The 26,402-nt window shown below is 49.1% G+C and overlaps 1 protein-coding gene across 1 annotated transcript in view; it reads right to left on the minus strand.

The window, feature by feature from the left end:
• Nucleotides 1-1,749: 1,749 nt before the first annotated feature.
• The window catches only part of LOC101805210 (avidin), a 67,556-nt gene continuing 42,903 nt past the window's right edge, over nt 1,750-26,402 (minus strand). Inside the window, exons 2-5 of the mRNA XM_027444048.3 lie at nt 3,404-3,588; nt 3,096-3,297; nt 2,327-2,447; nt 1,750-2,239 (exon numbers count right to left, since the gene is read on the minus strand). Of these exons, the coding sequence (XP_027299849.2) occupies nt 2,194-2,239; nt 2,327-2,447; nt 3,096-3,297; nt 3,404-3,588 (554 nt within the window). The 3' untranslated portion in view covers nt 1,750-2,193. The remainder of the gene's footprint in view (nt 2,240-2,326; nt 2,448-3,095; nt 3,298-3,403; nt 3,589-26,402) is intronic.

Below are 26,402 nucleotides of genomic sequence, written 5' to 3' on the forward strand. Positions count from 1 at the left end.
GAGGAGCTGGCCAAGCCCCTATCCATCATTTATCAGCAGTCTTGGCTATCGGGGGAGGTCCCAGCTGACTGGCGGCTAGCAAATGTGACGCCCATCTACAAGAAGGGCCGGAGGGCAGACCCAGGAAACTACAGGCCTGTCAGTTTGACCTCAGTACCAGGGAAGCTCATGGAGCAGATCCTCTTGAGAGTCATCACACAGCACTTGCAGGGCAAGCAGGCAATCAGGCCCAGTCAGCATGGGTTTATGGAAGGCAGATCCTGCTTGACGAACCTGATCTCCTTCTATGACAAAGTGACGCGCTGGGTGGACGAGGGAAAGGCTGTGGATGTGGTCTACCTTGACTTCAGCAAGGCTTTTGACACCGTCTCCCACAGCATTCTCCTCAAGAAACTGGCTGCTCTTGGCTTGGACTGGCGCACGCTTCGTTGGGTTAGAAACTGGCTGGATAGCCGGGCCCAAAGAGTCGTGGTGAATGGAGTCAAGTCCAGTTGGAGGCCAGTCACTAGTGGCATCCCCCAGGGCTCGGTGCTGGGGCCGGTCCTCTTTAATATCTTCATCAATGATCTGGACGAGGGCATTGAGTGCACCCTCAATAAGTTTGCAGATGACACCAAGTTAGGTGCGTGTGTTGATCTGCTCGAGGGTAGGAAGGCTCTGCAGGAGGATCTGGATAGGCTGCACCGATGGGCTGAGGTCAACTGCATGAAGTTCAACAAGGCCAAGTGCCGGGTCCTGCACCTGGGGCGCAATAACCCCAAGCAGAACTACAGGCTGGGAGATGAGTGGTTGGAGAGCTGCCAGGCAGAGAAGGACCTGGGAGTGATGGTGGACAGTCGGCTGAATATGAGCCAGCAGTGTGCTCAGGTGGCCAAAAAGGCTAACAGCATCCTGGCTTGTATCAGAAACACTGTGACCAGCAGGGTTAGGGAGGTGATCGTCCCCCCGTACTCAGCTCTGGTGAGGCCACACCTCGAGTACAGATCAGTTCAGCAAGGACTGCATCTCGTGGGAGGGACCCCACAGCACAGGGGACGAGAGTGACCGAGAAGGAGCAGCGGAGAAGAAGTGCTGTAGACTGACCATAAGCCCCATTCCTTCATTCCCCTGCGCCGCTCAGGGGGAGGAGGTGGAAGAGGGTGGATGGGGGGGAGGTGCTTTTGGTTTCTTTCCTTTGCTTCTCACTTCTCTAGCTTGTTAGTAATGAGCAATAAATCTTACTGTCTCCCTATGCTGAGTCTGGTTTGCTCAGCACTACAATTTTTGAGTGATCTCCCGGTCCTTATCTTAACCCTTGAGCCCTTTATATCGTATTTTCTCCCCCTTTGCCTTTGAGGAGGGGGAGTGAGAGAGGCGTTGTGGTGGAGCTCAGCTGCCCACCCGAGTGAAACCATCACAGGAGTTGGGTGCTGAGGAGTTGGGTGCTGAGGAGTTGGGTGCTGAGGAGTTGGGTACTGAGATATTGGGTGCTGAGCCATAGGGCACTGAGGTGATGGGTGCTGAGAAGTTGGGTGATGATAAGTTGGGTGCTGGGGTGTTGGGTGCTGTGAAGTTGGCTGCTGATGTGTCCCCTGTGGTGGCACAGGGGACGCCGTGACATGGGTGCCACTGCTGGTGCCACCGTGCCACAAGACGGGCATCAGGGCCTGGGGACAGGTGATGGGAGAGGCAGTGGGACGCCACGGGGGGGACATGGGAGCCAGGGCTCACACATAGCCCAAAGGGACAGGAGGTGACAGGAGCCAGAGGTGTTTGCAGTAAAGCTTTATTGTGAGGAGAGGCGGGGGCATTGGCCATGCCCAGGTGTTGTCACGCAATCACAGAGTCACAGAGTATTCTGGGTTGGAAGGGACCTTACACATCACCCAACTCCAACCCCCTGCCATGGGCAGGGACACCATCAGCCCAGGCTGCCCCCAGCCCCATGCAGCCTGGCCTTGAGCACTGCCAGGGATGGGGCAGCCACAGCTTCTCTGGGCAGCCTGGGACAGGGCCTCACCACCTCTGAGTGAAGAATTTCTTACGAATACATGTATCTAATCTAAATCCCCCTTATTATAGTTTAAAGCCATTCCCCGTTGTCCTATCACCCCCCGGCACAGAGTCCCACCCCAGCTCTCCTGTAGCCCCCTTCAGGTGCCACAAGGCCTCTAGAAGCCAGTGGCCAGCCTTGGGACCCCCACGGGGCCAGCCTCACTCCATCACTTCTGGCCGGCGGGTGAAGGTGTCGGTGCCGACCCTGTGGGGACAGAGCAGGAGACGTCAGGCAGGAGGCACGGGGCCACCGTGTCTCTGCCCAGGTCCCGTGCCTCTGCCCCGGACTCACTTGGTGGCTTTCCAGTCATCTTTGATGCTGTTGACGTGTGACTGCAGGAGCCACATGCCCTTCAGGATCTCCTTGCCCTCTATGTCCACGAAGCACTGGCCCGTGAAGACGGTGGTAGAGTCTGCGGGGAAGGGTAGGTGAGGGGAGCGTGGCTGGGTCTGGGCTCCTTGGCCCTGGGGACAGCTCGCTCGGGCTGTCCCTGCCCTCTGGCGCACTCAGGAACTTCGGGAACACCACAGACACACGCTGTGTGGGGAATGCACTGAGAGCAGCCCCGAGGAGAAGGGCCTGGGGGTGTTGTTTGACGAGAAGCGGGACATGGGCCAGTAATGCGTGCTCGCTGCCCCGTGTCCTGGGCTGCACCAACATAGGGTGGGCAGCAAGACGAAGGAGGGAATTGTCCCCCTCTGCTCTGCTCTCGTGGGCACCCCTTTGTCAGGGGCTGGAGGGATAGGACAAGGGGAACGGCTTGAAGCTAAGAGAGGAGAGATTTAGATAGGTGGTAGGAGGAGATTCCTCACCCAGAGGTGGTGAGGCTCTGGGGGCAGGAATGGGGGACCAATGGGGATATGGGAGGGGATGGGGGAGCTCTGGGGACACCAAAGGTGGGCAGCCCTAGGGGATGCCACATGAAGGGCAGAAGAGCCTCAAGGCTGGCACAGGGCAGGGCTGCCGAGCATCAGGGCACCACAGGGGAGGGTAGAGTGGAAGGAGAAAGCACAGGGAGTGGATGGGAGCACCGGGGACACCACAAGGAGAGGAGACGAACCTGTAAAATTCCAGTTGACAGTGAAGCCAAAAGTGGGCTGGGTCTTGGTGTGCTGGATTCCCACCAGAGGTGATGCTTTGATATCTTTTGTCGGGGTCATCACAGCCGTGTGGAAGGTGCCGGCAAACTCACCATTGCTGTTCACAGCCCCGATGGTCACGTCGGAGCCCAGGTCATTGATCCAGCGTCCAGTCAGCACGCACTGGGGCACAGGGGACTCAGCACCGGGCAGGAGGCAGGCAAGGAGGCCCCCAGGGGCACAGTCCCACTACCCATCCCCATCCCCAAACCCATCCCCATCCCCTTACCTGGTCAGCAGAGAGGCCAGGGGCCAGCAGGGCCAGGCCGAGCAGCAGCAGGAGGGAGGTCGTCGGCACCATCTCTGCAGCAGGCGGACGGGTGGCTGTGCTCCTCGCAGGGCTCCCTCGCCTTTTTATTGCCACGGAGCTGCAGGTGTCAGCTCTGTCCAGGGTTGGGTTGTGCAATCGGGATGCTTCCACCATGAATGGGCCATTCCAATTGAGGAATTCAGAAAAATATTGTTATCAGTAGCTGGCTTCAAGGACAAGGTCTATGTGACTGCTAATCACAAGGGGGTTGTTTTCTTGTAGTTGTTTGTCTGAGTGCTTTTGACCAATAATCTTGTGTGAAACACTGTCCGCCCCTGTTAAGTTCACTATAAAAGTTAGGCTATTCGGGCAATAAAATGGAGCATGATCTGACTCTGCTGGTGTCTGTCGTGCTTTCGGCCGTTCTTCCTGCAACATATGGCGCCCGAACAGGCTGAGACCCGAACAGGCTGAGGCCGGGACATCGGAGCGGTGCCGGGACACAGGAGCGGCGCCGGGAGAGCCGAGGCACACGGCAAGCCGACCACCGCACGGAGAGAGCAGTGGGTGACGCTGCAGGGCTACGGCCAACTCCGAGAGACAAAGGACAGAGCTGGCGGACGCCGGAACACCTGAGAGACGTTGAAACACTCTACACAGCGACCTGAACAACGGAGTCGCGGCGGGACGCGGAAAAAGGAATCGCGGCAGGACGCGGGAAACGGAAAAAGGAATCGCGGAGAGACGCGGGAAACGCAATCGCGGCGGGACGCGGGAAACGGAGCCGCGGCAAACGCGTGAAATTGAAGTAATCGCGGTGCGATGCGGGACATCCGAGATCGAGTTGCTACGGGAGACCAGAGGCATCAGTGGACAACGGCAGCCGACCCTCACCGTGAGGCGAGTCGGCACAGAGCAGAGGGGCGGACATCAGGACCCTGCAGCCTGTCTGACGGAACCATGGAGGCAGCGGCGGCTGTGCTGAGCTGTGCTGCTTCTCTCTGGCATTCTTTTTATAAGAGGTTTATCTTGCAATGCAAAAAAGACTATTCGTCCCCAGATCGGTGTTATAACTTGGTTTCTGCATAACATTCCGTGGGGTTGCCACATTCTACGGATTACTAATGACGACTTAGCTCTATTGCGGGGCAGGAGTGCAGAGACGCAGATTACACTGCCAAATGCCCACCGGCAGGCTCGTTCACAAACAGCTTCTAGGGTTGCAGCTGGCACTGCCTGCAGCCGTATAGCAGACGTTACACTCTCTTTCCTAACTAGTAATCATGTGTCTCATCCATTTGTGATGAATGGTCAGTGGCAAAAAGAAAAGGGGGAGAGTAAGGGGCGACAAAGACAAAAACGGTACCAGGAGGATGCCACTGAAACTAACAGCACGGGTAATAGGAGTAGTATAAGTGACACAGGTGTGGGGTGGCGGTGGGCGCTGCCATGCTGCGGGGCACTCTGCTGCTTGCCCTCACCTGCCTGTGCACTGCTGCCGACAGTGCTAGTGCAAAATGTGAAGACTGCTCAGATGGCAGTGATGAGAGTGCTTGTGTGAAGAAGACGTGTGCTGAATCTGACTTTGTGTGCAACAGTGGTCAGTGTGTGCCAAACAGATGGCAGTGTGATGGGGATCCGGACTGTGAAGATGGGTCTGATGAGATTGCTGATCTGTGTTATATGAGAACATGCCAGGTAAATGAAATCAGCTGTGGTCCTCAGTCAACCCAGTGTATCCCAGTGTCCTGGAAATGTGATGGTGAAAAAGACTGTGACAGAGATCCTGATTGCAAGGATGGAAGTGATGAAATTAACTGCTCTTCTCAGACCTGCAGGCCAGACCAGTTCAGGTGTGAAGATGGGAACTGTGTCCACAGGAGTAGGCAGTGCAGTGGTGTGAGAGACTGTCTGGATGGCACTGATGAAGCAAACTGTAACGATGTTATTCAGTGCTCTGGACCTGGCAAATTCAAGTGCAGAAGTGGAGAATGCATAGATATCAACAAAGTGTGTAACCAGCAGAGAGACTGCAAGGACTGGGGTGATGAGCCCCTGAAGGAATGCATCGTAAATGAATGTGACTGTCCAGTTGGGTTTGAGTTTGTAGACAAGAGAAACTGTGGAGATATTGATGAGTGCCAAAACCCTGGTATCTGTAGTCAAATCTGTATCAACCTGAAAGGTGGCTACAAATGTGAATGTAGCCGTGGCTATCAGATGAATCCTGCTACAGGAACCTGGAAAGGGCCATACGGGTATAGAAATACAAATAACACCTGTGATTACAATGACGCTGCTAAGCAGGGTTTAGGGGTTTATAGCATGGAGACAAGGGGTAACAACTACAGTGTTTGGAACAATTGTACAGCTTTGGCCTTACCTCCTGATGGTTTTCTGATTTGTGGGGATAGGGCCTGGCAAGATATCCCTGCAAATGCTATCAGATGTCCATGTTACTTAGATAAACTCATTGTATTTGCTCCTAGCTTGTTACAGTTGCCTGAGATCACCAGACGTAAATGGGCATTGCTTGCACTGGATTGCAATGATAATGTTGAATTGTGTGAGGTTGCAGCTAGAGCGGCACTGGCAATTTTAGTGCCTGGAGTGGCATCTGCGGCCGCACGTAACAACTTAGAAAAATTGGTATGCTGGGCCGAGAAGCAAGCCTATGCCACGACAGAGATACTTGAGGAGATGTTACCAGATCAAAATAGTCTGCGACATCTGCTTTTACAGGATCAAGCTGCTATTGACATCTTGCTTTTGGCTCAAAGGAATGGGTGTGAGGACTTTAAGCGAACGTACTGTTTAAACCTTTTTGATCATAATGAGTCAATTCACAAATCCATTACTTTCCTGAAAGAGCACATGAGAAAGATTCGATATGGTATCAATCCTTTCAATAAATGGTTCACTGATTTGTTTGAAACAATGCATAGATGGTTACTGGGATTAGTCAAAGAGGGATTAAGGATTCTGTTTGCTGTGGTGTCAATCATCATTGCATGTGGTATTGTGATAAATGTGGTTAAAGGGTTACTTGCAAAAATGTTATATTGGGTGTGGTTTGCTCAAAAAAAAAAAAAAAAGAAAAAAAAAGGGGGAATTGTTGAGGGATTTTTGAAACAGCAAAAATCCCATGGCTTGCTGTAGCTGAGCAAACCAAACTACCAGGGCAACTATGGGAAGTTCCCATGACAATGTTCCCACATCGCCCAATTGAGGAATTCAGAAAAATATTGTTACCAGTAGCTGGCTTCAAGGACAAGGTCTATGTGACTGCTAATCACAAGGGGGTTGTTTTCTTGTAGTTGTTTGTCTGAGTGCTTTTGACCAACAATCTTGTGTGAAACACTGTCCGCCCCTGTTAAGTTCTCTATAAAAGTTAGGCTATTTGGGCAATGAAATGGAGCATTATCTGACCATACTAGTGCCTGTCGTGCTTTCAGCTGTTCTTCCTGCAACACCCATCCCCTCACCTGGTCAGCAGAGAGGCCGGGGGCCAGCAGGGCCAGGCCAAGCAGCAGCAGGAGGGAGGTCGTCGGCACCATCTCTGCAGCAGGCAGACGGGCGGCTGTGCTCCTCGCAGGGCTCTCTTGCCTTTTTATTGCCACGGGGCTGCAGGTGCCAGCTCTGCCCAGGGTTGGGTTGTGCAATTGGGGTGGTTCCACCATGAAGGGGCCATTCCCATCCCTACAAGATTTGGGATTGGAATTCTGAAAATCTGACGTTGAAACTGTCCCTCCTTGCTGGTGTTTACCAAGAGCCTTGCGGGGGAGCTGGCATCACGGAGGCTCAGACGAGGAAAACACTTTCTGGGGAAGACACTCCCTCCCTCCTGCTGCCCCTTGTTTGCACTATGGCCATTCCCAGGTTACACAGGGACTACCCGGTGATATCAATGCCATATTCTGAGCTGCCTGGTGGAGAAGGACCTGGGAGTGATGGTGGACAGTCGGCTGAATATGAGCCAGCAGTGTGCTCAGGTGGCCAAGAAGGCCAACGGCATCCTGGCTTGTATCAGAAACAGTGTGACCAGCAGGGCTAGGGAGGTGATCGTCCCCCTGTACTCGGCTCTGGTGAGGCCGCACCTCGAGTACTGTGTTCAGTTTTGGGCCCCTCGCTACAAGAAGGACATCGAGGTGCTCGAGAGAGTCCAGAGAAGGGCGATGAAGCTGGTGAGGGGCCTGGAGAACAAGTCCTATGAGGAGTGGCTGAGGGAGCTGGGCTTGTTCAGCCTGGAGAAGAGGAGGCTCAGGGGCGACCTTATTGCTCTTTACAGATACCTTAAAGGAGGCTGTAGCGAGGTGGGGGTTGGCCTGTTCTCCCATGTGCCTGGTGACAGAACAAGGGGGAATGGGATCAAGTTGCGCCAGGGGAGTTTTAGGTTGGATGTTAGGAAGAACTTCTTTACCGAAAGGGTTGTTAGACATTGGAACAGGCTGCCCAGGGAAGTGGTGGAGTCACCATCCCTGGAAGTCTTTAAAAGATGTTTAGATGTAGAGCTTAGGGATATGGTTTAGTGGGGACTGTTGGCATTAGGTCAGAGGTTGGACTCGATGATCTTGAAGTCTCTTCCAACCTAGAAATTCTGTGATTCTGTGATTCTGTAAGGTAACCACTGTGCGTGCACCTCATGGTGTTGTCCCTGCCATCTCAAAGGTTTGTCTTCCTCGAGCTGATGGGAGTGTTGTGCCTTCTCACTGTGGCTCTGCCTTTGTAGTCCCTAATTTCTGCATTCACTAAGAAGGATCACTATTTATGACCCATGCAGAGCTAGTTATCTTACGTCTTCAGGTGTGAGCCAGTTTTCTACTAACCTGAATCCCACTGTTGCCCTGTATTCTGAGATCTTGCTGCCAAAACAATGTGTTTCAGCTGTGGCTTTGCCATATTTCTTGGTTCCAGGTCCATTCAAGAAGAGGGAAGCACCCTTCACCTACATGTATGTGGTACCATTCCTGGGTGGTGTGGGATCAGCAAGGCTGTGTTTGAATGTGACTACTGAAACAAACTTGACTTTCATAACAACAAGCAAGCACAGATGGAATTACACGTGCCTGACATGGCATGCAGTGCCTGCAGCATGGATGTTTTCCACTGAGCTAGTTGTTTATTTGTGCTCCTGTTACAGGCAGTGGAGAGGTGTGTGCCTCATGCGCAGCCCTAAGAAGGGAGGGCTGACATCTAGGTGCCTAGTTCTCTGGTAGCGTGGTTAGTGCTGTTGGGACCTCTGCAACCTGCTCTTAGCGTGGTCACTCCTGAAGATCAAAACGTGATCTGTTGCGGCAAGATTTTGCCAGTGAGTTATCATCTCAGGCCAGTAACTCTTCTTTGCCATGACTAGTCAAAGAAGCAGCTAAGGCTGCCCTGCACCAAAGTGTTCCTGACACTGATGGGTTATCCAAGAGCCTGGCTGAGACCCTGTTGAGGAGAGTCTGGCAGCCAATTGAGCTCACTGCCAGCCCAACATTGGCTGGCCATGCAGAGAAAACATTTTGTCTTCACTGTAATCAGTACTGGGTATTGCCCACATGTCTGGAATTCACATTTATCACCTCAGATGTGTCTTGTTGGGTGGGTTTGAGGTTATGCTCCTCTGAGTGCTGCCTTCCATGTGACTAAGGAGGCAATGATGTGGGTGAGAATACCTTATCTAGCCGCCTATGGGAGAAGGGAACAGTACAACCCTATCCAACCATAATCCTCTCTTACCCTGTTTCCACCACTCTCCTTTGGCCCCACGGAGTGACTTCATGCCCTGCTCAGCTGCCTGCCTGAGCTGAACCACCCCACCCATCACTTCCCCACCAGTGCCCCCAGAGGTGCCTCCTCTTCATCCTTGGTGGCTGCTGCCAACCTGCCTGTATGCCTGCTGCTGATGGAGGGGACAGGATTAAGCCTGCCTCTGTCCTGGGAGGGAAAGGCTCAGGGCTAAGACGGAGAAGCCTGGAAATACTTGCTGCTGATGCTGCGTTGTTGACAGTGCAGCTGCCTCCTGCAGCCAGAGCTGGAACCCCATCCACCCTGACCTCTTCCTTGGTGGCAGCAGAGGACTTTGCAACAGAAGTCTGGACAGAGACAGGCTGGACACTTGCTTCCTGTCCTTTCTGTCACCCCAGTACTCTGCCAGCTGCTCTGCCTGAGCTCAGAGGCAGCCCTGATCTGTCTCTAAGAGCCTGAGATAATACCTGGGGTGAGCCAAAACCTCTGAGTCATTTGAAATCAAATGCCCTTTACTTTTATTTTAAAACCTTGCTGTTTGTCCTTATTGCACATTTATAAATTTCTTGTATACATATTTTTGACCGTGCCATGCAGTTTGAAAACTTTACAAAAAAAAAAAAAAAAAAAGTAAAGCAGTTACCCTCGTGCACCCTCCCAGACAGGAAAGCATCATCAGCACCCAGCCATGCACCAGAATAAAGATTTACACAGCATTAGCATACATACACGAGGTGCACCTACTCCACCCCTTTGCTCTCCTCTGTGCTGTGCAGAGCACACCAAAGCAACGTCTGCAGAAAGCAGTAATTGGTACAGATCCAGCTGGTTTATGTGGCATGAGCACTGCTATACACTGCAAACCACAAGAAGCAATCTGAAATGCCATGCAAGAATGTTTCTAAATGCTTCCATTGGAGGCGTGCACAGTCTGTTGGCAAGATGGAGCAGCTCACATGCTGATGAAGTGTTTTGCACATCTGTAGTACCTGTGGAAACCATTCTTGTCTGTTTTTTAATGAAGAATGTTGTAAGCAGCATAATATCAAGACACAGGAGTGACTGCCACCTGCCCTTTTCCAGATGCGCCCTCAGTTCTTACTCTGTGGCTGCTGAAACTGTGGTGAAATAGTTCCTACTGTTAGAAATGGCTCAATCTTCAAAATAGGATTAAATAGAAAAATAGGATTTATTAAAAGAATAGAGGTAAGCAAACAGCACTGCGTGCACTGGGAGTCTCCGCTCCACCAGGACGCACACCAGTTACATCAAGTAGCTGATTTTTATGCTCCTACACTAATACATATTCATTACTACTTCTAAAAAAAACAGGTTATTATAATTAGCTTCCGGGGTCCAGTCCCTCCTACTGGAGCATGCACATCAGTCTCCGGTGGTCCCTCTGGGGGTCTCTAGGGGTCTTTCATGCTGAAGGCTCGTAGTCTTCCTCTCCAAGTTTTTTTTTCTCATCCTTCCCCTTTGTACTCCTTTGGCACCGTATCAAGTTTATAGAACATCCCCTGCAGGTCTTGTCTCCCAGCTGTCCTTCAGCTTCTTTTTTTCTTCTTCTTAATCTCTTGGCCACCAAGATATCAGAGTATCCCATAACAGTCACTAGTTGTTATCAGTTGTTCTGAAACCCCCAGACATCAAAGACTTCATACAAACACAAATAGCTTTCTTATTGACGCTTCACCAGTAATTAAAACATTCTTCACCAGCCATTCACAGGGACAGTCACACCTATAGCAGTATTAAGTTAATCTCCAAGAAGACAAAAAAAAAAGCTGTAACTGTTAGAAATAGAAGTCCGGAATAACAAAGGCAAACAGGTTCATAAATCTGAGGAGTATTTTCTGAAGACTTGATAAATTGACTAGCATGAGGGGGAGACTGGGACACACTGCATCTGTGGTTCAAGAATTAAATTGCCAGTGCAGGATTGTTCTTTGCTGACACGAATTGTTAAAACATTCCTAACGCTACTGTGATCCAAACATCTACCAAAAGGCTTCAGTGGTGGCAGAGGCAGCTCTCTCAAAAAAGGAGGTGCATACATCCTGAGTTATGACACTCTTCTTCTCCAGAGAAGACTGTAAAAATCCTGTTTGTTTGTTGTTGTTGTTGTTTTGTTTTGTTTTGTTTTGTTTTGTTTTTGTTTTGTTTTGTTTTTTTAGCTTCTCTTGACCAGTTCCCATCAAGATGTGGACCAAAGCCATTGCAGTGATCAGCCAGTGAAACACAGTAGAGCTCTTTTGGTTTCCACTCTGTGCTCACCCCTGGGTTTTATCTGATGTTTTATTGTTTGTAAACTTAGCAGGGGTTATGCTCTCATTGGAAAGTGGCAAGCAGACTGTACAGAATTTGACTTGGGTAAAAAATCTCCATTTACAAATCATTGGTTTGGCCAGCAAGGGTCTATCCCCAGTTCTCCATGTCAGGAGGTTCCCCTTGGGCCTTGTGTACCACTCCCTTAGTTTTCCATGTGCAGAATTGATACGGGCCTTGTGTAAAGTCTTCATCTTCTTTACTGAGGTGAAACTTTCTAAAACTTCTGGTCTAAACTTGATCAGGTACTCTCCAAAATGCAAAGTAACCACATCTGGTACCGTGGGTAACAAAGGAGTTTGGGCAGAGCTTACAAAGGATGTAAAATAATGTATGATTAAGAGCTGTTTGTAGAAGATCCGTAGTGTACTGCAAGAAATGTCCACTAGATGGTAGGATTGAACAGTAAAAGAGTTTCTGAAGTAACAAAGAACCAGGGCCGAGCTACCTCGGCACCAAGCGCAGGGGCACCGCGTGTGCCCTGAGAATGGCAGGCGGCACCTGCCAGCACCCTGGGGCTCACGGGGTCTGTATGTTTCCTCCATCCTGCAGGGACTGGGGAACTGTTATCCCTTCTGGTCAGTTCCTGGTAAGATCCCTCCTCGGTTATTTCAGGTGGGGTTTCTTCACTTTCAAGCCTCTGCCTATCCAATTCTTTTTCTCCATGAAGAAAATACCTTTCCAGGAAAGCAAGAAGTGAGCCCGCTGGGGTGCTGAGTCCTCGCTAGTCCATGCTAGGAAAAAAAGTGCTTTGGTTAGAGGACGATGACCTTACAAGAAGATGGCAGTGAGCAGGACTGTCTGAGAAGAGGGCAGCATATCACCAGAGAGGGGTGTGGGTGGGAAGAAACAGTTCTGTGACTGCAGAAGGCAGCATGTATTAGGATTTAAAGCTCTCAGCTCTGCACGATGAAACCTCTTCTGCCGTTGGACAGAGTGCAGAACTGAGACCAGCTCCTTGTCCTCACCCCAGTAGCAGCCTCCTGGGGTGGGAGGGGTCATGTCACCATTCTGTGCCTCAGTTTCTCCCATGTGAGACAGGGTTGAGAACTCTGACCCTTTAGAGATGATTTTTTGAGATCTACAATTAAAAGGGCATTAAAGCTGCATGTTTTCATTACTGACAGCTGGTGACTTGCTCTCTCTCTGTGAGCCTGCATCCTTCCTACATGGAGAAACAAAGAGATGAGGCTCCACCCATGAGACTGGCCAGCTGGGTGCCTGATCCTGCACTGTCTTGTTCCAATTAGGTTTGCATATCTTATATTCAGTTCGCGTATCCTATATATGCAAACTGAGATCTGCCAAAGCCAGATTGCTGTTCAAGGGGCAATGGATGCTCATTGAGCTGTTGGTCACTCTTTGGCCAGCCTGGCAAGGGCACAGTCTGTAGGCTGTTGTGTTTGCAGCAGATTTAATGCACAGAGAAGTTCCACTCACAGACCCTGAATGCTACGCTTTCCTTTGAAAAAATGAGGTTCCCTTCTCTGAGGGGTGCTGGTGAGTGCTTTGCTGGACACCTGTGATCTGAGAGGAACCAGGTAGAACATGTGAAGCCTAAGGGGTGTACTTGGCTCCTCAGTGTTCTGGGTTTCCAGCTCACGCACTCCAGAGAGGTAGAGAGGTAAGGCCAGCTGCCAGGCAATCTATTACAGAGCACGCAAGGACAAGAGGCAGGATTATCAAGAGTTTCTTCTCTACCTGCATGACTGAGCAAAACTTAATGACGTCAGCTCCCAGGAGAGTTGCCTGGTCCTTGTACATGAACCATGCAATTTAAGTTCCCTAATAATCCAAAATGCTGTGACAGATGTGCCAGTCCTCTAGTTCAGTAAGATGCCTATTAGTGACCGGGGAAAGCTGGTACAAGAGCTTTGTAGTGAGTCATTCAAGAAAAAGAAAGGTATAGAGAAAAGAGACTTCCCACCTCCAGTCAACATGCAGGTTGCATTATGTCCCAAATCATCTGCCTTTAATGGTTTTAGCCTGTTCCATTTTCATACAGTCATTTATATCTGCCAATTTAATGCTGTCACCTTTCCATCTCTGAGATTTCTCTGATGCCTCTCAGGCTGATGTCCAAATCCTGGTGCACTGACTGTTGGTTTTGTCTTTTCTAGACTTTACTTAAATTTTATCTGCTGTCAAGGAAGATCACGTAACTACTTCTGTTCTCATTGTCTAAGGAGACTAATCAGTCCCTTTCTTCCTAATAACAACAGGTAGCTGTTGTAAAATTATCTCACAGAGCTGCTCATCAGGCATTGTTATGGTAATGAATATTTTGAAGAAGAGGCTTGGTAATGAGAGGTGACAGAGCTAGGTGAAAGATCTGCCAGGAGATTCATGGAGATGTCTTCACCCTGGGATGCAGGGTGTTCCACATGTGAACACAAGCCATCCTTGCAACTTGTGCATTTGTCAGTCATGAATGTCTTGCCGTTGTGGTAGAGTACAGGCGAGCTCATCTGTCCAGGTATTTGATAATGACCAGAATTTGCTTTGATGGTACCTTCTGCATGGGGACAAAAAGGTCATTGCTGGCCACAGAACACAGGGGCTCAGTGCTGCAGGAGATAATGTCATTGCTTAGTGAAGAGTCAGCTTTAGAAATCCTGAAGCATGATATCTGCGTGGCAGGGCAGGAACATTCAGCAAAGCAGTGACATGCCAAGAGGCAAAACAGGCTTTGGTCTCATTGTTTGCAATACACAATACATAAACACTGTGACTGGTGTTTATTTTAGTGTCTACTGTTTGTACTAGCCAAATGTGCCCAGGCCCAAAGGAAGATTTGAGGTACTGTGCAGGCACACACTGAAAGGTGACCTCTTTCCCAAACAGTTCATAACCCCAATAGAAAAGTCAGAGAAAAGAGTAAATGTAATTCTCTGTAACATATTTCCTTGAATTGAGATATACCCCAGCTCATTTTTCCCCTAAGAACGTTTTAGCTACCATCATGCCCTTGTTTTTATGGGGGACTACAACGTGCAAGATTTCAACTGGGGATATCACACACCTGAGACAAGCAGTCCAGGAGATTCCTGAAGCACCTTGATAATAACTTCTTGGTACAGGTACTAAGAGAACCAGCTAGGAAAGGTGCCCTCCTTGTAGTGGGTTTATGTGGCAAGGTTTTGGTAGCCAGGGGCCATAGGGGTGGTTTCTGTGAGAAGGATCTAGAAGCTGCCCCATGTTTGGGAAGGGCCCCATTGTTTTCCAGAGCTGAGCCAATAAGCGATGTTGTTTTGCACCTCTGCAAGAGCATATTTAAGACAGGGAAAAAAACGCTGCGCCACACAGCAGCTGGGAGAGTGAGAGGAGTGAGGAACGGCCTTGCAGGTGCCAAGGTCAGTGCAGAAGGAGGGGGAGAGGTGCTCCAGGCGCCGGAGCAGAAGTCCCCTGAGGCCTGTGGTGAGGACCATGGTGAAGCAGGATGTCCCCCTGCAGCCCATGGAGTGCCACGGTGGAGCAGGGTTCCACGCTGCAGCCTGTGGAGGAGACCACGGTGGAGCAGGCGGCCCTGCACCGACGGAGGCTGCCGCCTGTGGAAGACCCCTGCCGGAGAAGATTCCGGGCCGGACCTGTAGCCCGTGGAGAGGAGCCCACGCAGGAGCAGGTGACCTGGCAGGAGCTGCTGCCCATGGGGGAGACTGGTTGGAGCAGTTTTCTCCTGAGGGATGGACCCCGTGGTACGGACCCATATCTGGAGCAGCTCTGGAAGAGCTGCTGCCTGTGGGAAGCCCACGCCAGATCAGTTCATCAAGGACTGCATCCCGTGGGTGGGACCCCACAGCACAGGGAACGAGAGTGACCGAGAAGGAGCGGCAGAGAAGAAGTGCTGTAGACTGACCATAACCCCCATTCCCCCGTTCCCCTGTGCCACTTGGGGGGAGGAGGTGGAAGAAGGTGAATGAGGGGGAAGGTGCTTTTGGTTTCTTTCCTTTGTTTCTCACTTCTCTAGCTTGTTAGTAATGAGCAATAAATCTTACTATCTCCTTATGCCGAGTCTGTTTTGCCCGTTACAATAATTATTGCATGATTTTCTCATCCTTATCTCAACCTTTGAGCTCTTTTCACATATTTTCTCCCCATTCCTCTTTGAGGAGGGGGAGTGAGAGAGCGGCTGTGGTGGAGCTCGGCTGCCCACTCGAGCGGAACCACGACACTCCTGGACCTGTTACTTGTAAGTGGGGAGGGTCTGGTAGGTGAAGTGATGATAGGTGGCTACCTTGACCACGGTGACCATGAGGTAGTAAAATTCAAAATCTTCGGTGATAGGAGGAAAACTGCCACCGAAACTTCAACCCGGGATTTGGGAGAGCAGACTTAAGACTGCTCATGGAAGTGGTTAGTAAGGTCCCTTGGGAAACTGCTTTTAAAGACATTGGGGTCCAACAGTGCTGGTTGGTTTTTAAGCACCACCTCCTAAGAGCATGAGAACAGGCAATTCCAAAGTGTTGGAAGTCAAGAAGGAGGGGCAGAAGGCTGGCTTGGCTGATCAGGGATCTTCTTCAAGAGCTTAGGAAGAGAAAGAAAATGTATGGTCACTGGAAGGGAGGTCAGGTGACATGGGAAGACTACAGGGATGCTGCTAGCCTTTTTAGGGAGAATCCATGCGGCCAAAGCTCAATAGGAGTTGAAGCTTGCCAGCAGTGTGGGATATGATAAAGAACGCTTTTTAAAGTATGTTAATGAGAAAAGGAGGACCAGAACAAACATTGGTCTGATACTTGATGAGGATGGACACCTCACAAACAGGGACATAGACGAATCAGAGACGTTTAATGTATTTTTTGCCTCTGTCTTTAACACGAGTGATGGGCTCTGGGACCCCCGCTGCCCTGAGTTGGAGGACCATGACTGCGGGAACGATAAACTCCCAGTTAACCCTGAATTTGTGTGCATTTGCTGCTCCACCTGGATGCATACAAGTCCACTGGGACTGATGGGATTCATCCGAGAGTACTCGGAGAGGTGGTTGATGTCATTGCAGGACCCCTCTCAATTATTTGTCAATGGTCTTGGGAATCCAGAGGGGCCCCAGCTGACTGGATGCTAGCAAATGTGGTCCCAATTTTCAAGAAGGGCAAGAAAGAAGATCCTGGCAATTATAGGCCTGTCAGTCTCACTTCAGTGCCTGATAGAATTATGGATAAGATTATTCTGGGAGTTATTGAAAAACACCTAAAGGACAATGCAGTCATTGGTCAGAGGCAACATGGGTTCACTAGGGGAAGGTCATGTCTAACAAACTTAATTTCCTTCTACGACAAGATCACCCAGCTAGTTGACCAAAGGAAGCCAGTTGATGTAATTTTTCTGGATTTCAGTAGAGCTTTTGATACTGTCTTTCACAGCATTCTTCTGGACAAAATGACCAGAATACAATTAGATAAAAGCACAATAAGATGGATGAAAAATTGGCTGATGGATTGGGCCCAGAGGGTTCTTGTAAATGGGGTTATATCAGGCTGGTGACCTGTCACTAGTGGGGTTCCCCAGGGCTCTATTTTATGACCTGTCCTCTTCAATATTTTCATAAACTATTTGGATGAAGGACTCGATGATTTACTGAGCAAGTTTGCAGATAATACCAAATTGGGTGAAGCTGTTGACTCCGTTGAGGGTGGTGATTCCTTGCAGAGAGGTCTAGACAAATTAGAGAGCAGGGCAATCACCAACAGTGTGAAGTTTAACAAGACCAAGTGCTGGATTCTGCACCTGGGAAGGGGCAACCCTGGTTATACGTACAGACCTGAGCCTGAGATACTGTAGAGCAGCCCTGCAGAAAGGGATCTGGGGGTTTTGGTCAAGAGCAAGCTGAACATGAGCCAGCAGTGTGCCTTGGCAGCTGAGGGCTAACCAGACCCTGGGGTGCATCAAGCACAGCACTGCTAGCTGGCCACGGGAAGGGATTGTCCTGCTCTGCTCTGCACTGGTGCGGCCTCACCTCAAGTACTGTGTGCAGTTTTGGGTGACAAGAAAGAAAGAAAGATATAAGAGTATAAGAAAGATACAAGACTTAGAAAGTATCCAAAGGAGGGCTATGAAGACAGTGAAGGGTCTACAGGGGAAGATATACGAGGAGCGGTTGAGGTCCCTTGTTGTGCTCAGCCCAGAGCAGAGCAGGCTGAGGGGAGGCCTCATGGCGGCCTGCAGCTCCCTCACGAGGGGAGGGGCAGGAGCTGAGCTCTGCTCTCTGGGGACAGCAACAGGACCCGAGGGGATGGCATGGAGCTGGGACAGGGGAGGGTCAGGCTGGATATCAGGAAAGGGCTCTTCACCAAGAGAGTGGTTGGGCACTGGAACAGGATCCCTAGGGAAGTGGTCATGGCACCAAGCCTGCCGAAGTTCAATAAGTGTTTGGACAACACTCTCAGACATGTGGTCTGAATTTTTTTTTTTTTTTTTTTTTTTTTTTTTGTGGTCTTTAGGGGACCTAGGAGTTGGACTCGATGATCCTTGTGGGTCCCTTCCAACTTGGATGTTCTGTTGTTCTATGATTCTATGTCTATAATAGACACATGGCTGTGTAAGGGTCCCAGCTGACCACAGGAATCACAGAATCACAGAATTTCTAGCTTGGAAGAGACCTCAAGATCATCGAGTCCAACCTCTGACCTAACGCTAACAGTCCCCACTAAACCATATCCCTAAGCTATACATCTAAACGTCTTTTAAAGACTTCCAGGGATGGTGACTCCACCACCTCCCTGGGCAGCCTGTTCCAGTGTCTAACAACCCTTTCGGTAAAGAAGTTCTTCCTAAGATCCAACCTAAAACTCCCCTGGCACAACTTAAGCCCATTCCCCCTCGTTCTGTCACCAGGCACGTGGGAGAACAGGCCAACCCCCACCTCACTACAGCCTCCTTTAAGGTATCTGTAAAGACCAATAAGGTCGCCCCTGAGCCTCCTCTTCTCCAGGCTGAACAAGCCCAGCTCCTTCAGCCGCTCCTCATAGGACTTGTTCTCCAGGCCCCTCACAAGCTTCGTCGCCCTTCTCTGGACCCGCTCAAGCACCTCGATGTCCTTCTTGTAGTGAGGGGCCCAAAACTGAACACAGTACTCGAGGTGCGGCCTCACCAGAGCCGAGTACGGGGGGATGATCACCTCCCTAGCCCTGCTGGTCACACTGTTTCTGATACAAGCCAGGATGCCGTTGGCCTTCTTGGCCACCTGAGCACACTGCTGGCTCATATTCAGCCGTCTGTCCACCATCACTCCCAGGTCCTTCTCTGCCTGGCAGCTCTCCAACCACTCATCTCCCAGCCTGTAGCTCTGCTTGGGGTTATTGTGCCCCAGGTGCAGGATCCGGCACTTGGCCTTGTTAAACTTCATACAGTTGACCTCAGCCCATCGGTGCAGCCTATCCAGATCCTCCTGCAGAGCTTTCCTACCCTCGAGCAGATCGACACACGCACCTAACTTGGTGTCATCTGCAAACTTACTGAGGGTGCACTCAATGCCCTCATCCAGATCATTGATGAAGATATTAAAGAGGACCGGCCCCAGCACCGAGCCCTGGGGGATGCCACTAGTGACTGGCCTCCAAATGGACTTGACTCCATTCACCACGACTCTTTGGGCCCGGCTATCCAGCCAGTTTCTAACCCAACAAAGCGTGCGCCAGTCCAAGTCAAGAGCAGCCAGTTTCTTGAGGAGAATGCTATGGGAGACGATGTCAAAAGCCTTGCTGAAGTCAAGGTAGACCACATCCACAGCCTTTCCCTCATCCACCCAGTGCGTCACTTTGCCGTAGAAGGAGATCAGGTTCGTCAAGCAGGATCTGCCTTTCATAAACCCATGCTTACTGGGCCTGATCGCCTGCTTGCCCTGCAAGTGCTGCGTGATGACTCTCAAGAGGATCTGCTCCATGAGCTTCCCTGGTACTGAGGTCAAACTGGCAGGCCTGTAGTTTCCCGGGTCTGCCCTCCGGCCCTTCTTGTAGATGGGCGTCACATTTGCTAGCCGCCAGTCAACTGGGACCTCCCCCGATAGCCAGGACTGCTGATAAATGATGGATAGGGGCTTGGCCAGCTCCTCTGCCAGTTCTCTCAGTACCCTTGGGTGGATCCCATCCGGCCCCATCGACTTGTGCACATCCAAGTGCCTAGCAGGTCACCAACCTGTTCTTCGTGAATAGTGAGGGCCACATCCTGCTCCCCATTCCCTTCCACCAGCTCAGGGTACTGGGCATCCAGAGAACAACCAGTATTGCCACTAAAGACTGAGGCAAAGAAGGCATTGAGCACCTCCGCCTTTTCCTCATCTCTTGTAACTAAGTTTCCCTCCGCATCCAGTAAAGGATGGAGATTCTCCTTAGTCCTCCTTTTTGTGTTGATGCATTTATAAAAACGTTTTTTGTTATCTTTAATGGCAGTAGCCAGATTGAGCTCCAGATGAGCTTTAGCCTTCCTAATTTTGTCCCTGCAGAGCCTTGCAACATCCTTATAGTCCTCCCTAGTGGCCTGCCCACTTTTCCAAAGATTATAAATCCTCTTTTTTCTCCTAAGATCAAGCCACAGTTCTCTGTTGAGCCAGGCTGGTCTTCTTCCCCGCTGGCTCGTCTTTGGGCACATGGGGACAGACCGCTCCTGCGCCATTAAGATTTCCCTCTTGAAGAGCGCCCAGCCTTCCTGGACCCCTCTGCCCTTCAGAACTGCCTCCCAAGGGACTCCAACTAGTGTCCTGAGCAGCCCAAAATCAGCCCTCCGAAAGTCCAATACAGCGGTTTTACTGGTCCCCTTCCTGGCTTCGCCAAGAATAGTGAACTCCACCATTTCGTGGTCACTCTGCCCAAGACAGCTCCCAACAATCACATCCTCCACCAGTCCTTCTCTGTTTGTGAAGAGAAGGTCTAGCGGGGCACCACCCCTGGTAGGTTCACTAACCAGCTGTGTCAGGAAGCTATCTTCCACGCTCTCCAGAAACTTCCTAGACTGCTTCCTCTGGGCTGTGTTGTGCTTCCAGGATATGTCAGGGAAGTTGAAGTCCCCCACGAGTACAAGCGCTGAAGATTTCGCAACTTCTGTCAGCTGCCTGTAGAACTCCTCATCCGTCTCCTCATCCTGGTTCGGGGGTCTATAGAAGACCCCGACCAGGACACTAGCCTTGTTGTCCCTGCCGATCCTAACCCAAAGGGACTCGACCTTGTCATTCCTAGCCTCGAGTTCTACAACATCGAAAGACTCTCTAATATAGAGAGCCACACCGCCACCCCTTCTGTGCTGCCTGTCCCTTCTGAAGAGCTTATAGCCAGGCATTGCAGCACTCCAGTCATGAGACTGGTCCCACCAGGTTTCTGTGATGGCAACCAAGTCATAGCCTGCCCGCTGCACGATGGCTTCCAGCTCCTCCTGTTTGTTACCCATGCTGCGTGCATTGCTGTAGATGCACTTCAGCTGGGCCATTACCTCATCCTCCTGCCTTGCCATTGTTCCCCCTGGTACAGCCCCAACAATCCTTGCTTCAGCCCCATCCCCCTTCTTACCTAGTTTAAAGCCCTCTCAATGAGACCTGCCAGCTCCTGGACAACAACACACGTAGGAAACAACACACGTAGGGCTAATTTAAAGCTCTGGTGGCATATTTCATTATTTTTGTACCCATCTTTAAACTGGTACTGACAGTATTTGCATTGTAATGATTAAATTTCCTGTCTCACTATCTGCCTGGTAGCAAAGGCGATTTTTGGATAACTGGAGAACACTGAGAGTTCCCATTCCTCTGGGAGCAGTCTCACCTCAGTGCAGGATTCAGCTCTATCCAAGGAGCTGCTTTTTCCCAACAGTGTAGGGAAAGGTTTAGAGCAGCAAACAGGTGTCAATGTATAAGAAATACTTTTCAGGGTATCAGTCAAGCAGTACTGAGAGAAAGTTGGGTTCTCCCAAAATTTTGTGGCCTGCCTCTTTGAAGATGGTGCTCTAGGGATGAAGACACTCAAACTTCAGCTGAAAGCCAAGTAAGATTTCTGGCAGAGACTTTGCTGAAAGTCATATAAGATTTCTGGCAGAATTAAGGGGTGAGATCAGATGTCCATGTTTCAGTCCACAACATAAATCTGACAGGATCACTCTCTTGTGCAGAGAACAGATGACACAGATTCTCACTGAAGCGTCACTTTCCCTCAGGTTCCTTTGACTTGGAAAAAAAAAGTAGCATCCTTCTTCCATTTTAGGAGCAGAGCATATGTGACTGTCAGCAGGAGAGAATATACTACTAACACAGCAATGTGTGCGAAATGGGGACCTGACCTTGGCTGGAGGACAGCTGAGCACAGCTCAGCACATGCAGAAGGAGTTCTGCTGATAAAGTGCAAAAGAAATGAAGGAACTGGCATGAGAGGACACCAGCATGATCAGAGGGTGTGAGGATTCAAATGACAGAAGAGTTTTCAGGCCCGCATGGCTGGCTGAGAAAGACCAGATCACACAGTAATGCTTTTGTAAATCTTTTCCAAGCAAGCCAGGCAGGAAGAGAAAAGAGGTAAAGAGGAAGGAAAGAGGAAGGAGAAAGGAAAGAGGAAAGTAAGACTCCAGAAAGAATGAAGGAAATTCATGTTGGCGCTGAACTCCGAGACAGAAAGACTGCTCTTGGGAGATTCTTGAACGGACTGTTACAGGAATAAAACTGAGCTTGCAAGGAAAGCTCACAGAAGCAGCTGAGCCTGGGCTCTGCCCAGATCAACTGTAGGTTGGAGATACATCCTGCAAACAGCTGAGGTGGGAGATCCATGGGGTCAGTGTCAGCTTGGGCTTTTGTGGTCAGTGCCCAAAGTCAAAGAACTCTAACAAGAGGCTTTGCCTCTACCATCATTTCTGGCTGCGTGCTGGTAACAGGAATACATGTAGGATGTGATATGAACTGCTGTGGTTGTTTAGGATCTGGATGGGGTTTGAGCTACCAGATCTAACACCTTCTCATCAATATCCTGAGTATCTGCAAAACATCTGGCTATGTTGGGTAGCAGGTATATTAGAACAGAAATTAGAACAGAGCAGAAGACCCCATGAAGAGCTTGGCACTATCAGGGTGGCATTTCTTTATCCCATGTGAAGGATGATAGCTGCTCCACAATGTAGTCATTTCAAAGACACGCCAGTCTGAAATGTCTTCCATTCTCTTACCCTGATTTTTATGAACACAAACATTTTGAGCCTAACTCTGCAAGTGGTCTCCTCTTCTTCCTCTACCCTTTAGTTCCTAATTTAGAAGAGGCAAGAAGCTGAGGAATTTCAATTCCTTTCTGAATGCATATACATGTATGCTACCTTCATTGGTTGGTAATTAGTGTATCATGTAAGGAGTGTGAAATCTCTCAAAGTGGACTGCATGGAAAAGGACACATCATTCCTTGTTCGTATAGTCTTAAAGGGAGCAAAATCCTGCTGTAAGTGCTCTATGAGGTTTTACATGATTGGGTTATTCATCTGTATGAAAAGTGTGAGAAATAGAGTGACTTCCAGTTAATTCAGTTCTCAGATAATTTGAACTTCTATTTAATTCAGTCAAAACTCCAGAAATACAACTCTCTGCTTCCTTGAAATAAAATCATTTACACTCTATTCCTACTAGCTGATGTAGCTGTAAGTGGGTTTTTCATTTAGAGGCCACTTCACAGCTAATTTTTATACTGTTTTTGCTTAACTGTCAATGAAGAAATATTCACATACTTAAGCTTCTAATTTCTGCCTAAATTTATAACATTTCCCTGCACAAAATGAGTCATTAGAGAAGAAACCCTCAAGTTCAGTCAAAGGATTTTAGTGTGCTTTCCTGCTGAGCTGCAGTCACACTAATACTTCCAGCTCATTTTGTTAAACATTCCTGCAAACTCCACTCCATGCCTGCAGATAAGGCAGGCTGTTATGTATGAGCAGGTTATAAACTTGAATCCTTGCTGAGAAGAGTCCAACATTATGAAAGACATGAAAGAATAAAGAGCTCAAAGGAAATGAAGGTGTGAAAAGACAGACAACACCTGCATGCTGAGCTACCCACACCTCGGCACAGATACAGTGAGAACAGCTGCAAGCTATACAACCTGTGATATACTGACTGAGCGTGTAGGGGTAACAAGATTTATTTGTTTCAGCCAGGAAGAGCAGAAGAAACTGGGTCAGGAACAGAGGAAAGCTCTGCACAAGCACACCTGGGTTGTTTTCAGATATAAATGAGTGTTATTTGTCGCCTTTGTTTTAGGAGAAATGGAACAGCAAGCGGTCTTGCAAATGGCCAAGCCAGGTGGCCAGAGTATCGGGAGTGTAAACTCAGCGATATTCACCCCATGGTGAAACAGTTGGCATTTTTATTTGATCTCTCTCTCTTGATCTCTCTAGCATAAGGCTGAGCGTGGTCTTAAGAGTCCAGTAGTGAGAAGGAGATGTGCCACAATAGCAGATCAGAGAGCAAGCTTTTGTCCCTGCCATCACCCCAGGGCTGCAGTCCTGCTGTGTTTGCAGAGGGGCAATCTGGATGGGCCAGAGGAATTTTAATCCTGAATGATTTCCACATTCCTTCCAGCATGGCAAAGGATTCTGCTGAGGCATCAACTGCCTTGTCCAGCTCAGCCTGTCCTACATCTGATACGTTAATTGAGGATTTAATTGAGGAATTAATTAAGGCATTCTGCTGGTTACCACAACATAATCAGTCAGCTTCCCAGAGCCAGAGCCCTCCAGTGCATTTGGACGCGGTCCTTTAAACAACTAAATACCATCAACCTCCACTGAAATCCTGAAGTGGTAGGTGCTGGAAACCTCAGAGATAGTCCTTTTTGCAAGACTTTCAGCATCTCTTTTATCCTCACAGTGCTTGCTTAATGGCTTAACTGTGTTGTGTTGCCTGCAGCTCAAGGGAGAAAGTTCACTTAGGAAGCAGAACTGCTGAAGAGTCTTTTTTCTTCGTGTGCTAGTTTTGCAGCTGCAGCTGATTGTGCTTTTTATTAGATCTGATTCTGGCATTTGTCTTAGTATCCTAGGAAGATGTTTAGCTTTTGTTCTCAAAAGGATACAATACCCAAAGAGATTTCTAGCTTCGTTTAGTGCATTTGTGCAAATTGTAGCTGTAATATATAATGCAGCTGCAAGGTAATAACTGCACTTTGATTAAATTTGACTTCCTGAGCTATAACATGTAAAACCAAAAAATTGAAGGGATTATCTCAAAACCTTAGGGGCTTATTCTGGTTTCATTTAAATTGGTGTGAATGGGAAAAAGATAATGGGATAATCATGGGTTGAGGGGGCAGAAGCAGGTCTGCGCTTTCTTTCCTTTACTAGACTTTTTTAGTCTAGTAGACTATATACAACACATATACTTATATATACTTACATATATACACTTATACTCTAGTAGACTAGTATACAACTGCAGAATGTTCCAAGCAATTTAAAAATCTTTCTTTCCCTGTCTTTCGTCATCCCTAAATTATAAATAATGTACTCCAAAGAGGAGCAAACACTTGGAACTTACAAGGTCTCTGTCTTGGTAACTTGTCTGCTGACACCATGGGTGTTTTATTAGTATGGATGAAGTATGTTCCTGTCCATGTAGACTTTACATTACTCAAGTTGCTAATAGGCTTTTTGTACCCACAGTTGTGTTGTCGTACTAGCAGAACAAAGGTCTTGCTGCTCTTGCTACAGGTTCAGATACCATTCCCAACTACCTGAAAGTGAATGATCCAAAAATATTTTTTCTCCAGGAAAGTGATAAATGAATACCTGAAAAGAGTTTCTGTGAGTCTCAGCTCAGGTTTTGGCCTCGATAATTTCTAATAGAGTGACAGAGGACTTTTGCTTTTATCTATTGAGAGTGAGACTGAACTTCTCACCAAGTGTCAAAGGTGAAGCTGTGCATCTTCATCTCCACTGTTCCATGTCAGCACAACCTCTAAGTAATGAGAACCTGAGATGGCATGAGGCCCTTAAGTATCACTGGAGCTTAATGGCAATACTGATTTTTCTGTCTCTATATTTCAAGACAAATCAGGTTGTTTCACGATTATAGGAACTGAAAAGCCTACTTTCTCCAGGTGCCTGTGCTATGGCCCTGACTACATTTAATTGAAATAAGACCCTCTTTCTTCCATGACCACGTGGCTCTACCCATGACCCCAGACTATGCCACAGCACCCCTGTTCCTCTAGGTGCCCAAGCACAGTTCCCTTAGCTCTCTGTCCTGTCTCCTGTACCTCTGGAGCACCACCATTCCCTGTCCAGGGCCCTTGAGCCCATTGACTATGCTATGGCCACCCCTCACCTACAATAATTCATCCATTGAGTAGGTCAGTGAGCTCGTGCTGTGGCTGTCCCGAGGCAACACGTGCAATACCTGACCAACGAGGGTAAGTGCACATACCCTGACACAGGACTGCACAGACAATGGGGGTAAGTAGCCTGGTTGGCCTGCTGACTGTTGCACAGCAGAATGCAGTCTTCCACTACTGGTGTGCTTGTGTTCTAGACAGCTGTTGGTTTTTGTATTTACATGAAGTTAGGATTTTTGAGACCATTACGTCTCTGACAACATTTATAGAAATTTCTCGACAGAGTAAATTGGACTGACAGACATCCCCTTGTATAGACATTAGTGAGCTACTCCCATGACTCTACATACATCTTGGTACTGTAAATTTTTTTCTCTATTCTCTCTCTTTTTTTTTTTCTCTTTCTACAAAGGGGAACACTGCTCTGTGTTCCCTGAGTAGGGAGCATGTCCTCCTTACAGCATGGACCTCTTGCAGTAATGTTTGGTCCTGGTGTGCAGTACCACACACACTGCTGTCCTCCCTGGTGGCAGGGGGGGTGCTGGTGCCCCCCTGTGCAGCAGCGGAGTCCAGGGAGGAGACTACGCTTTAGTCATTGGAGGATGAAAGGCAACCTCAGGACTGGAAAGGTGATATTCAGAGAG

Source organism: Anas platyrhynchos, chromosome 24, assembly GCF_047663525.1.
Source record: "Anas platyrhynchos isolate ZD024472 breed Pekin duck chromosome 24, IASCAAS_PekinDuck_T2T, whole genome shotgun sequence".
Classification (NCBI taxonomy): Eukaryota; Metazoa; Chordata; class Aves; order Anseriformes; family Anatidae; genus Anas; species Anas platyrhynchos.